General features: G+C 37.6%; 1 protein-coding gene across 4 annotated transcripts in view; it reads right to left on the bottom strand.

The window, feature by feature from the left end:
• Positions 1-14511, bottom strand: part of ADAMTSL1 (ADAMTS like 1) — an 862240-nt gene that overhangs the window by 267791 nt on the left and 579938 nt on the right. For all 4 annotated transcript variants that reach the window (XM_087444657.1, XM_087444659.1, XM_087444656.1 and 1 more), the window contains exon 5: positions 8976-9212. In XM_087444657.1, coding sequence (XP_087300783.1) covers positions 8976-9212 — 237 coding nt within the window. The remainder of the gene's footprint in view (positions 1-8975; positions 9213-14511) is intronic.

Below are 14511 nucleotides of genomic sequence, written 5' to 3'. Positions count from 1 at the left end.
CTGCCTTCATCTACTTTACTGAATCTCTCTGGGAAAACAGAATCAATAATTTTGTCTTTCCCAGTCCATGCTTAATTTCAAAGGAAAAATTAAATGGATATAACTTTCAGAAAAGGTTTTCTACGAAAGCTACACAAAGAAAGGCCTCCTACCTCACGAGTTGAATCTCAAGATGGAAAAAAAAAATCCACTGTGGCAAAGAAACCTTCTCCTTGAGTAGAGATGATATATGAATAAACAAAGGACCCAACTGGGGCGGCAGGAAGGGAATATTATGAAATGAATGAGTCCCTATGGACTGTCACTTACTGTATCTCTTAGCTATTCAAGAGAGGATACCTCAAGGAACTTCAAACACTATACACTAATTTGACTTCAGTTTTTCCTAAAAGCAACAAGCATTTAAGCTGACTTGTTGTCTAATTGTACACGGTCATAGAAAAGGTTAGCCTGACAAATTTTTTTTTGTGTGTGAGGAAGATCAGCCCTGAGCTAACATCCATGCTAATCCTCCTCTTTTTGCTGAGGAAGACCGGCTCTGAGCTAACATCTATTGCAAATCTTCCTCCTTTTCTTCCCCAAAGCCCCAGTAGATAGTTGTATGTCATAGTTGCACATCCTTCTAGTATGTGGGACACGGCCTCAGCATGGCCGGACAAGTGGTGCGTGGGTGCGTGCCCAGGATCTGAATCTGGGCTGCCAGTAGTGGAGCGCGTGCACTTAACCGCTAAGCCACAGGGTGGCCCAAACCTGACAAATTTTAATCATACATAAATAGGCCTGTGCCTATACAAACTTAATGGAAACACACCTTTGAATTGAGAAGACTTAAGAGGGAGGAAGAAAGGATACAAATTCACTGAGTGAATATCATGTGGCAGGTAGTACACTGTACACACATTATCGTCTCATCCCCCACCACTGCCCCAAGATACTTCTCCTGTCTTCTACAGCCCAATGAATGGCTGCCCCACACTTTGCTCGAACTGTAAATCTGGGCATCATCTTCACCTCTCAATGTTTCTCTCCTACTACATTTTGTGTGTGTGTGTGTGAGGATTATTAGCCCTGAGCTAACATCTGTCGCTAATCCTTTTCTTTTTTGCTGAGGAAGACTGGCCCTGAGCTAACATCCGTGCTCATCTTCCTCCACTTTATATGGGACGGCATCACAGCATGGCCTGACAAGCGGTGCGTCCGTGCGGGCCTGGGATCCAAACCTGTGAACCCCGAGCCGCCACAGCGGAGCACACGCACTTAATGCGCCACCTGGCCGGCCCCTCTCCTACTACATTTAACTAATCACCAAGTCCATGGATTCTATCTCCTGATTTGTTTTCAAATCTCTCCTTTTCATCCCACTACCAATTTTTTCCCCATTCCCACCCATTGCCCTCACTATAGATAGGGTACTTTTTCTAAATTATGTACCTTACCTTATCTTTCATCTGCTTGAATTATTTAAATGGCACTCTTTTGCCCTCAATGTTACAAGTCCCCATCCTTCTTGACATAGCATACATATCTCCTCATGACATAGGTCCTAACCACCTCTTTAGCCCTCTATCTCTTCACTCTCCTTCTTCAATTCCAGTCACTAATTAGGTCTTTCCAGCTATCTCTTCCTCTGAACATTCCTTGATTCCATGTCTCAGTTAAATAGCCCTCCTATTTACCACAGTCTAAATTACTCCCACTGTGAATCCTACACACTATTCAAAAATATATATGTATATACATGTACATGTTTGTACTATACACAAATAAACAGGGATGCATACTGTTGTGGGTTGACTTACGTCCCCCAAAAAGATATCTTGAAGTCCTAACCCCCAGTACCTGTGAATGTGACCTTATTTGGAAATAGGGTCTTTGCAGATGTAATCAAGTTAAGATGAGGTGATACTCATTAGAATGGGCTCTAATCCAATATCACTGGTCTTATAAGAAAAGAAAACAGAGACACCAGGAAGAGAATGTCATGTAAAGACACAGAGACACATCGACACAGAAGGAGTTGGCCACGTGAAGAGGGAGGCAGAGACTGACTGCCACCACTAGAAGCTAGGAAGAAGCCAAGAAAGATTGCACCTAGAGCCTCAGAGAAAGCATGGCTCTGACAACATGTTGATTTGGGACTTTTAGCCTATAGAACTGTGAGAGAATAACTTTCTGGTCTTTTACTCCATCCAGTAAAGAAACCCACTATGTAAAGAAATTTGGGCTTTAGTTGCCCTGAAGCAAAAGAGTGCAATTGAAATGATTCAAGCAGATAAGAAACAAAGTCAAATTTGTATTTTAGAAAGAGCACCCTGTTTACAGGGAGGAGAACACAGTAGTGGCTAAAGTATACTTTCTTGGATAGGGTGACGGGAATGCAGCAGAGTGAAGATAGTCTACTTTCTCAGATACTTGTCATAGCTCTCCTCAGATGGTAAGTTCTAGGAGGGCACAGACTGTGTTTTTTTCTGTCCATTCATGTATTTCCAGTATATAGCACACTGTTAATTCCCAAGTAAATATTAGGTAAATAAATGAATGAATGAATGAATGATTTTTTCACAATAATCCTAACAAAGGTATCATCTCTGAGGGAAGAGATCTTATTCAACTTTGTATCCTCAGTACCCAACATACAGCAGATGGTTGAGAGAACAAATAAACAATGTTTGGGAACTAAGTAATTTGCCAACATTCAACTGTAAAGTAGTTCATTTAGTCTTTGTCATGCAAAGGAGAGAACAAGAAAGACTGTGCATTAAATCTTTAAGCAATGCCACGCTTCCACGTGGAATTAGATTACGAAACACAGAAGGAAAAAATTGCCAACTCCTTGTTTTTGACATCACCACCTTTAGAATAACTGGTAGACATTTGATACTATTGACTTAGGTCACAGACAGAGATGGAGAAATAATCATTCCATTCAACTCATTTCAAACTACTCACCACAGGAATTATTAAAAATAGAAAGACCTTTGCTAGAAGTATGGTTCGTGTTAATGTTGCCATAGTATAGACGTTAAAACTCCATGATCCAATTTATTGCTTATTTCTTTTTTGTATTATTCATTTTAAAACAATATTACATAAGGCATTACTTGAAAGGAATTCTCCATTACCTTTTTGAAATGCCTTATTTTCTGGAATAGCAATAAGCAATATTATAAATATGTAGATTCATTACAAAAGAGCTGGTTTATAATCGTACTTTGTCTTTTTCATGTATGTATATAGGTATCAAGTGATGAATTTCATTAATTATAAAAATAAAACACAATTTCCTGTATTTGACTTCAAAATAACCTCAAAATTATTTTTAACAGCAGCACATGTTCTATCTGTAAATTTATGCTACTCTTTTATATATATATATTTAAAACAGAAACCAGCTTTGTGCTTTACAACAAATATAAATGGGGTAATTTGGATAATGAAAATTAATGAATAACAGCAAGACTAATAGAGCTGATCCTATTTGTGATGGCTCATTAACTCTGTACAGGATGCAATTCACTGCCCTGGATCAGGAGTTGATAATGGTACCACGTGGAGCTATTAGCAAGAGAAGGTTGCAATAGGAAATTAACAGGTCTGTGCATTCATTGGGATGTCAGTATCCCCTTTTGTGTGAATAACCACATTAACCATGCACTCACAAAATCCATAAAGAGGAAAAAGTCAAAGACAAGAAGTAATTTGGGTACTACTACAAATCAAGCCCGTAGTAAGCACTTTAATGCATTTGATTACTTAATCCACACAGCAATCTGTGTGGATTATTCTCATTTTGCGGATGAGGAAACTAAGGCTGTGGAACTTGCTCAAAGTCACACACCAGTGAGGGGTAGGACTTGGATTCAAACCCAAGCAGTCTGACTCCAGCGCCTTTGCTCCTAAGTACGCACACTGTGATGCACTGTCTCCTTAGCTCTGCCTTATCTCCAACTTCATGTAGTCCAGAATGAGCATGAGCAGATAAAAATCCCAGTATTTCTCAGTCTAAGATGCAAGGTGGGGAGAGACACCAGTACAAAGACCTGCTGGAGACAATTATCAGATTCTAGAAGGGAGGGACAGGGGAGAATGTGGTTTGAAAAGATATATTCATGAAACCTGTTGTTTTCATATATAAATAACAGAGTTAAAGCTGGACAAAATCTTGGCCCACGGGATATGCTGAAGAAATAACACAGGGGACATAGTTAAAAAAATGTTGATAAACATTGACATTCTCTGACCTCTAGTCTGCCATTAACTAGCTGCAAGATCCTGGGAAAATCACACAACCTAGCGAAGCAATATTTCTCTGGGCTGGACTAGATGATCTCAAAGTCAGTGTTTTCCAATAAGAGTCTGTGAAGGACTGTTAGTGACAATTTCTGTGCTCCCGAGAAAAAAAGAAAAATAAGTACAGGGTAGTGACTCTTTCATAAGGCAAATTATATTCAATATACAGGATTGTCCTTGATTCTGAAATCAGGTTCTTACTACTTTCTTGTTATTAACATTTCAGTTATGAAACAATGATGGTGAAAGTACATGAGAGAAGGTCTCCTTTCTTTTTTAATGTTCTTAGTGGAATAAGAAGTTGGTTACTTTATCTCATTCTATAAACCTTTCTCAATTGTTATAGGGTTATGAAATCCCACATATGGAACCACTACTTTAATATATTTTGCAACTCAAAATGTTCAGGGTACTCTACATTTCCACAGCACTTTACAGTTTGTGAAGCATTTTCACATTAATTCTCTCACTTGGTGCTCTGTGGTCTGCGCGAGTTTTCCACAGATTGAAAAATAGAATTTAGGAAGGTTAAATAACTTAATCAAGATTATACAGATCACTAAAGGAGAGCCAGATTCCAATCCATGTCTGTTGACCTTAAATCCTGCCTGCTTTCCAGTCTATAAGTGGTTCATAAATCTGGCTAAGCAATAGGATCATAAGGAGAGTGTTCTCTATACAGAGAACTAATAAATTTGAATTTCTGGGGGATGGGGCCCAAGAGTGGTATCTTTTAAGAGCTCTCTAGGTGATTCTGGTACACAGACAAGTTTGGTACCAGCACTACTCAACATCAAATGGTACCTGCCTCTGTCCACCCAGCCTCACCAGAAGGAATACGAGCTTTGGAGTCAGCCAGAACTGGGTGCCTCTGGGCAAGTCCTATAACCTACTTCAGCCTGAGTTCTTCATGTGTGAAACGAGGATAATGCCACCTAATATGTAGAATTCTAAAATTATTAGAAAAAAATACAGGCACATGTCGCTTAACAACGGAGATACATTCTGAGAAAAGCATTATTAGGTGATTTCGTTGTGCAAACCTCATAGAGTATACTTACATGAACCTAGATAGTGTAGCCTACTACACACCTAGGCTATATGGTACTAATATTATGGAACCACTGTCGTATATGCGGTCCATCGTTGACTGAAACATTATTATGTGGCACATGACTGTACATGTAAAGTGCCTAGATCTGGTAGTCACTCAAAAGTGGAAGCTATTTTAATGTTAGTATTAATATTACCACTGCTACCACTACTACTAGAGTGAATACACTGCCTAGTATGATACCCTAATATTACTGAGTAAGAATAAGGTATCTATTGTAAATAGTGACAATTCTAGAATTTTCCTGAAGCAAATTCACAACAAATACAGGTGACCCACTCATTCAGGACCTTGGGACAGTCTCCAGGTCTCCGTTTCCTCCTCTGTGAAACAGCAATATCTGCGAATTGCTAAGGTATCTCCTGGCTCCGAAAGTCTAAGATTCCACAGCTTTATTTAAGAGTTAAAGGCCCAAACACTTTAGAGGAAGTGGTTCTTAGTGGAGTATTAAGCAGGTTTAACTGAAACGATTGGTACTTAAAAACCGCAAATCTCTGTAGTCATGCTGTCATTTTTTTAATCAAGGCAAGACTATGATTTTTTAATCAAGCTAGATATTTGCTTCTTTACAGTTTATAATTTATATCTGCCTAGCATCAAAAACCTTTGAAGCAGCTTACAAAAAAAGTTATAATAAGACAAAAATAAAGTCAGAGAAAGAGCTAAGAATCCCCAACAAATGGGGTAGGAACGGAAGAGAAGGGAAATAGAGCAGAGGTGATGATTTTTTCAGGAAACTAGGAGAAGCTGTTTATAAAAACTGCACTTTTAAGTTAGCATTAAGATTTTTGAAAGTGTTTTAAAAATCATGAAAACATGGCTTTTTCTTAATGTTTCTTACTAAAGACTGAAAATACTAATCACCAATATACAGATACAACCTAAATACAGGATTATTTTCTAAGTAGAATGGAATTTATATATTTAAACTCTTCTGAGGCAGAAGTGAGTGCTTTTCTTTGGGTGACTAACTTCACTCTCGTCCTTCTGAAAAAGCGTATACTGCACTTAAGGATTCCATCTTTCTTCTTCTATCTTGCTGTCTTCTGTTCCTTTTATAAAATTCAAGTAGGCTTTAATCATGAAAACACAGGATATTATGGTAATGGTAGCAAGGATCCAAAATTATATCCATTACAAATTCACATTAAGTTGTAGTTTTTGATCCCCTGGGCGTAATTAATTTGATTTAGTGCTTTCTACCTTCTGTCCTAGTTATAATCAAAATGAAAACTCCTTCCTGGTTTTAGAGTTAGTTTCCTTGCTGTTCCTGCTGTCACTGCCTGGCCTAGGCTCATGCTTCTCCTCACCTTGGCTGCTCTGAGCCTCCTTTTCAGCTGGTCTCCTTGTGTCCAGGGCCTTCCAATTCAACTGTCCTATAACTGCAGCTATATTAATCTTGCTACAGGAGAGTTATGATTATGTCTTTTCTCCACTAAAACTCTTTCTTGGCCACCTACTGTTCACCATAGTCCCGTCTGCCATTTGAGCCTCCATGATTTTCTCCCAAACTATCTTGCTCTCTTTCCTGTATACCTGGGGGATATTCTGCTCTCCAGCCAAACTAAACTACTTGTTAGTGCTTAAATGCAACCTGAGTTTTTCTATCTCCTTTACCATACTATTGCCCCTGGCAAGACAAATAAATGAAGAAAATAATAGTAACTGGTTATAATTTCTATATATAAGTACAATTAGTTTCAAATATAGTATAATTTACATTTGCCCCCAAATCTAAGTCACACTCAAGAATCTACATTAAGGAGGCATGCTTATACTTGTAACCAAAAGTCCAGCCCTATCTCTCCATATTTACTGTATATAAAATTTATTCTTTTGCTGCTGAGATCGGATTCCCTTTCGGTTGCCAAGATACATGAGGCCAGCTGGCAGGATTAGTCTAGGAAAAAACCATGGCACGTTGAACTCGTACGCAACAGAAACAAATGAAATCTAATTTGCTGATCTGTCTTGTTTATTTTGGTTCATTCATCAGTATGGTATAGTACAAACAACTTTGGAATAGAAATCAGGAGACCTGGAATTTAGTGCCACTTCTGCCATGACCAACCGCATAACTTTCAGAAAATCATACCACTTTTCTGGTCCTCCGTTTTTTCATTTACAAAATGGAAATCTGTCTTGCTTTACTCAAACTGTATACACTTATAAGGAATTATTATGTAATTTGCCATTCCCTACAACATAGCCCCTTCTTTACATCTATTTGCTTTACAATTTTCTATTATTCCCAAAGCTTTTGCAGATTCCATAATTCCATTTCAACACCACTGAGAATCCTAGAGAAGGAAGTAAACAAGGTATATCACAAATGATGTTCAAATGTATTGCTTTTTAGGACATTGATTAGATCATCTCTTAGGCCTTTCTTAGCTTTAAAATAGTAAGATTCCATGTTCAAATTTATACCTGAAATTCATATATCTTCTGTATAGAAAGAAACCTTCAGATGTGTAAATGTCATCTCCATCCTCCTATCTGAGAAGTGCTTAGACAGGCCACAATTTCCCTGTCTCATGATTCTAAACCTCATGAAGATTAAGTACGTCTGTCTCTCTCTCATTTACATAAAACCTTGCAGGACATCTCACATCTCTTGTAGTAATTCACACTCCAGTTATTCCTTGTATATCTCAACACAGATTTTGGTTTTAAATAAACATGTGAATTTGAAACAACAAATTACTGAAACATATTTTATGTTAATTCCTATATTGCTAGTTGTAATATTAGAGATTCTGAAGAGAGAAAAATTTCTACCAATATCTCCTAGGGAGAGGCAAAGAGTCTCAAAATGTCTACTTTGTGAAATATAAAAGTATACGGTTAAGTATAGCACACAAGAAAATATAGCAACTGTGGCTCCAAAAACTAGGCTGGTCATCCTAATCCTAAGAGAACACTTTAAAATCAAGATGGCGAATGTACCCACTCTCCCTCACCTTACAAACTCTCCACCCAATGTAGACATGGATAAATTGATACCAGAAATCAAACCTCTTTGTTATCTCTATTTTAAAGATTTACCTGGCTGAAATCTGACCTAGCTGACACCGCCATGCTTTTCTCTATAGTTCTTTTGAATTTTCAAGAAAATTACAGTTACTATGAAGAAGCGAATAATTCTCCCACAGTTTACTTGGAGATTTTAGAGCCAGTCTCACCTGAGCAATTCTGAAGCTCTAAGTAAATGAAAATCAATGCCTCCACACACACACACACACACCCCCCACATTTCAGGGACGACCAAGGGAGAGATAATTTCAGAGTCTAGCACAAAACTGATACACAATATTCAACAATTTTTATCCTCCCCCTTCAAGTGAGACTCAAGGAAAGAAAAAAACCTCTAGCCCACGTTTCTTTAACACAAAATACAACTCTTATAGTTTCAACTGAAATTAAACCTCGATTTTCAAATTTGTCATCATTTATAAACTCGAGAAAAAGTAACACTGAGTGATTCAGACAGCAGGACTATACAAAAGCTATTTACACAAAGACTCTAAAACCCTCTGGAAAAATAGAACGAAAAAAAGCCAGCACTTACTTGGCATAAACCACTGATGCACATATCCAAGGATTCTGTGTAGCAACGCGTCCCATCTAAGACTTTAGGTGCCAGTTCAACAACCAGGGCTGTCCCTTTGGCCTGGCACTTGAGTGAACAGGGGTTGTCAGGGTCGTTAGACACAGGAAGCCATTCATAAAACTGGCCATGGTGCTTGACATCATTATGAGCTGAACATTGCTGAGCTCGGAAATCACCTGCTTCTGGTGGGCAGTCCTGGAGAAGAAAGGGGGGGAAATAAAGCACAGGTTAAGAGGGCCCCACCCGGAAAACCGAAGCAGCTGTGTGGTCTATAAAGGTCTTAGAAAACAAAGCAAATGCTCTGTCGTTACAGATGGACCCTCTTATATCCTCTGAAAGGTCATATGATCATTTGGCCCTCAAAATGCAGAGATCTGAGAAAGTAACCACCTTGAAACATAATCTGATTGAGGTTAAATGGAAAAGAAACCAGCTTGAAACATATTTTTTTCAAAGATGTTAATTGGTCCATGGGTTCCTCAACATTGTAATATTTTTATTTCCTTGTAATTTAAGTAGAACTTAGTAAAGCCAAGGGTTAGTTGAAAGTACAGCTGTTGCTTTCAGTTCTGATACCAAGAGCTATGACAATACTTTATTTTAGCAACTAGCAGCAAAAGTTATGATAATTTCCTTCAAAAATTTTCTGTGGGGTTGTGAGTGTTTTCTAAAACATTATACTTAGGCTGAACAGTATCTAGAGTTAAATATGGGGAAGACAAAAGAGAAAACAGCATTTACACTTGGAACTTTTTTAGCTTAAGGCAGGCTGGCAGTGGAAAGTTATGGCCTTCCTCCTCAGACGGGAGTGTGGCTGCAATACGGTGCATCTCTCTGAGCCTAGCTTTCCTCGTGTTTAGAGCAGAGGTAAGAATACTCAGCTCACAAGGTCATTGTGAGAATTTCATGAGATTATGTCAGCCAAACACTGGCACAAGAAGACAGTACATGGTAGCTATTACTATGATTATTTAATAAAGCCACTGAAGAGAAAGAGTTGGAGAATTAGGAGATTCTCTGAATTTGAATTTTAAATCATATTGGCAGAGACCAGCGGAAAACAGCAATGTTTTAAATATATATTTTATAAATGGCATTTTAAAATGTAAAACTGTAACTAACAACAGCTATTATCTAATGAATGATAAATGTCAGTAAAGCAAATAAGATTTAACATCTGTTGCCAATCTTCCTCTTTTTGCTTGAGGAAGATTGTCCCTGAGCTAATATCTGTGCCAATCTTCCTCTATTTTGCATGTGGGATGCCACCACAGCGTGGGTGGATGAGCGCTGTGTAGGTCTGTGCCTGGGATCCAAATCCAGATCTGAATCCACGAACCCTGGGCCACCGAAGCGGAGGGCACGAACCTAAGCTCTACACCACTGGGCCAGCCCTATCATTTTTAGGAGTTCTCTTATACCAGGTTTCTTTCTCTGAAAATCTATATACATTTAAATAAGCATTCTGAGAATAGCGTTACTCTTTCATAAACTGGAATTCCTGACTCTTTTCTCAAATTTCAGTGTTACTATTAAGTAGCAATATAAGGCTCTAGTATTCGGGGGAGCATAAATTCTTTCTAGGCAAGAAGGGGTATAAACAATTATATATTTATTTAGGATGAACTTAAAATAGCACGAAATACAATATAAACTCTCAAAAGCATTTTATTAGTAGTATTATATATGTTTTCAGAGTGAATAAAACATAGTACTAAAAGAAAAGAACAACTTATATATCATAGATATAGATATATAGGTACCCAACAAAGCTTAAGTGATTTTGAATATTGTCTGAAAAAAGTATAATTAAAATTCTATTTATTATATAAATAAATATATATATAGTTTATTTATAAGTAAATAAAAATAAAATTATATTTATTAATTTCTTAAATGATAGACTATAGTTTAAAATTTTTTTTAAGATCAATCAATCAGGGGCCGGCCTGGTGGCTCAGCAGTTAAGTGCGTGTGCTCCACTCTGGCGGCCTAGGGTTTGCAGGTTCGGATCCTGGGCATGCACCGATGCACCGCTTGTCAAGCCGTGCTGGCGGCGTCCCATATAAAGTAGAGGGAGATGGGCACGGATGTTAGCCCGGGGCGAAGCTTCCTCAGCAACAAAGAGAAGGATTGGCAACAGATGTAAGCTCAGGGCTGATCTTCCTCACACACACACAAAAAAAGATCAATCAGTCAATAAGTGTGTATTATACTTTGTTTGCTGTGATATTTACTTATTTGTTGTGAGAAATGAAACAAAAACCACAACCTGCAAAACTATGCTATGAGTCACAAAACGGGTAAATTGTATGATGCCCACACAAATTATCAGAACTTAAACGTTTTAAGACCAGCTCCTTTCAGACTATGTGTTCCAACATAAGAGTACAAACTGATTTAACATTAATTCTTCATGGACTTATGTTCCAAAGACAAGACTGTAACTTGCCTAGTTTATGAATCCTACCAGTCTCTGCCTAGACCTCACTTTCTAGTTTCTGTCCTGCAATAACCCTATGACTAAACACAGCCCCCAAACTCCACACATCCTCTTCCCTAATTGCCCCCATTTGAAACTCTACAGAGACTGTCAAGGTGCTGCTTGCCCCTGTTTAGCAAGTTTAATGAAACCAGCTTTATATGATCAACAAGTTTCTCTGGTGGCCATTGCATGGAAGCTTCCAGAATTGAACTGATAGTTTAATTAATAATGTTTAAAAAAAGAATTTTCACTTGCATAATACCTGTCATCCCAAGAGTCACTTGATTACTCAGTAGTACAGAAGAAATACTGAAATGGACTTAATAAAGCAGAACATTGAGGAAATTGTTGAGAATGGTCCCAAATCCCCTTCATAATTATCTTTACTTCCTTTTTCTATGAATAAAAGTGAAGCAGCTGTAAGGGAATTCCAGGGTCAGGCTGAACTGCCTCTGCATTAAAGGAATAAGGGTAATATATAATTAAGAGACCTCTTAGTATGAACCAGAGCTAATTTTCTGCATTTATCCAATGCCAAGAAAAGAGTGTCAATTACATTTTTAAATTGATGTTACATTATCTTAATACAGACATAAAACTCTTACAGACTGTCTCATGAGTCCCTTCTGTTCAACAAAATGTGTTGAATTTTCTCATCTTTACTAAAATAAATAAGACTCAAAGCCAGTCAAAGGTAAAATTAGAAAAAAGCGAAGTAAAAATATTAAGATGTTTACGTTTTTTTTTCTGTGATAAAACAGTAAACATATTTAGACACACCTTAGAGAACCAAAAAAAACAGATAGATGTTTCTGTTCACAATCCACCTGTATCTAACAGCTGCAAGAACACCTTGTTACAGGTTTTATGAACTTTCACAACTGGAGAAATCTCCCTTAGAATAATAAAGCTTGTGAATATCTTTTTTCACTGTTAACACCACTGTCTTTCCTTCTGCCTGTATTTTTGTAGGGGTGGGAAAATACATTTTGCTAAATCGTGAATGCGCTTAAAGTCTGGAGTTCGGAGTTGGAAACTGAACTTGAACCTTTTTAATGTTCGAGTTTATTTGTACTTGGCAAAATGCAACTTCCTGTTTTAAGAAAAAGGACTTAAGAGGACTTATAAAACAGGTTCAGAAAGCTTCTTGGACATCAAATAGCTCTTACAAAATAACATTTTGATGATTTAAGTGTAAATGAATCAGAAACATATGAATCAAATTTCCCTTGAAATACACATGTTTAAAAATTAGGGGAAGAAGGATTTGGCAAAAGCTTCTTTTGTTGAACCCAAAACATCTCAAGCATAGCTCAAGACACTCACTGAACCCCTGATGCATCCGGGATCACCCAGCTGCAGGAGTAGAAACTCAAGCAAAGTCATTATAGTCTCTTGTCCCACAAGTTTAATAATAACAATCACAACAGAAACTCTTATTTGTATAGAGATTCACCATATACAAAGTTTTTAGTTTTAATTATAATTCGGTTCATGAAACCACTATACTTCCTGATCCTCCTAAAAGTCAGATGTAGAAAATGATGCCCTCCCTAACTACTTTGAAAAACATTTAACATCTTATTCTGGGCATCATCTTTGAAATAGCAGCTTCTGGAGAGATGCTTAGTGATACCACAAGTCATCAGTTCTGACCGTGAGAGGTGGTTTTCTTTAGGGGATACCGAATGTAGGCTGTACTGAACATATACAATGTGAGATTTCTGCTCTCATAAAACCTTAGCGGTAGGAATCATGAGTTTTCAATTGGGATATTCAAAACAAAGAAGAAAACGAATTATTATTTATATATTTATGCACTGAACTTGGCTCATAAGTAGTAATGATGAAGACAATTAAAATTACTGAAAAGTTTAGTGGCTATTTGAACTAAACACATCCCCCATCAAGAACCTGGTAAAAAAACCTGGTATGGGAAGGATGCGCTAGACTAAAGGTCCCCAACTTCCAGCCTCTCATACGTCTCCAGAAACACCATCAAGTAGAAATGGAGCAAGAGAGAGCAATCTAATGCTTTCCGTGGCCTTCTGTCTGTTTCCAACTAACTGTAATATGTCTGTGGATTGACAATTCTGAGTCAGGTTACTGAGCAAGGACTTCCTCATTCTGCAAAAATATATTTTATTTAAAATAGTCAGAGGATCCTATGAATTACTGTATTTAGCTATTAACACAATCTAATAGCTTTTCTCTCCATATCTTAAGCACTTAATCCTAACGGTGTCAGAGGTGTCTTCTTTAAAAGCACAAAATAAAATCTGACCTTTTATTTGCTCCCATTATAATTCATAAAGTCCGTGAAGTTCTGCCATACATGAATCCAATTCAAAACACTTTCTGGTTAATCAACTAGCCAGTGGGAAAGATAAGATGGATCCCAGATGTCCCCTGATGATGAAAGTGGATCAGATTACACTGTGGGACAAAAGAGAGTCAGGCTTCCAGAGTTTACTCACTGGGTGAAATGTAAGAGATTCTATCTCAGCAGCTGAGGTGGCAGCATCTGAAAGCCCTTTAAAACAATTTTGAAAAAATATACAGAATATAGATTCAGGCTCAGGAGAAGAATTACTTTTTCTTTATTTTCTCTCTTTTCAAGGAAGACATGTTCCTTCCAGAGGGCCATCCCTCTGCTTTACCTCTGTCCTTCAATATTCAGTGGTTGGCCTTTTCTGCTATTTTTGCTGTTTCACGGAACTTGTTATATGAGTGCATGGTGTAAATGGCATAGTCTGATTCTAGGGTTTTATTTATCGAGTCAATACTCATACCTGATAGTATGAAGAAAACATTGGAAATTATATTTAGGTAACCACATGAACTGTAGATACTGAAAAAATCTGTCCTTCTCACTGCATTTCCCTCTCTTGCAACTGTTCTTCTAAATCTTATATCTCCCTCTCATCCTTCCCTAATCACTCACCTTTCATAAAAGTTACTAAGCAAGAAAACACAATTAGAATTGCTTCCTAAGACCTCTACTCTATC

The sequence above is a fragment of the Ceratotherium simum genome, chromosome 20 (genome assembly GCF_057802395.1).
Source record: "Ceratotherium simum simum isolate JZ-2026a chromosome 20, ASM5780239v1, whole genome shotgun sequence".
In the NCBI taxonomy this organism is placed as follows: domain Eukaryota; kingdom Metazoa; phylum Chordata; class Mammalia; order Perissodactyla; family Rhinocerotidae; genus Ceratotherium; species Ceratotherium simum.
This window is presented reverse-complemented; position numbering and strand designations above follow the sequence as displayed.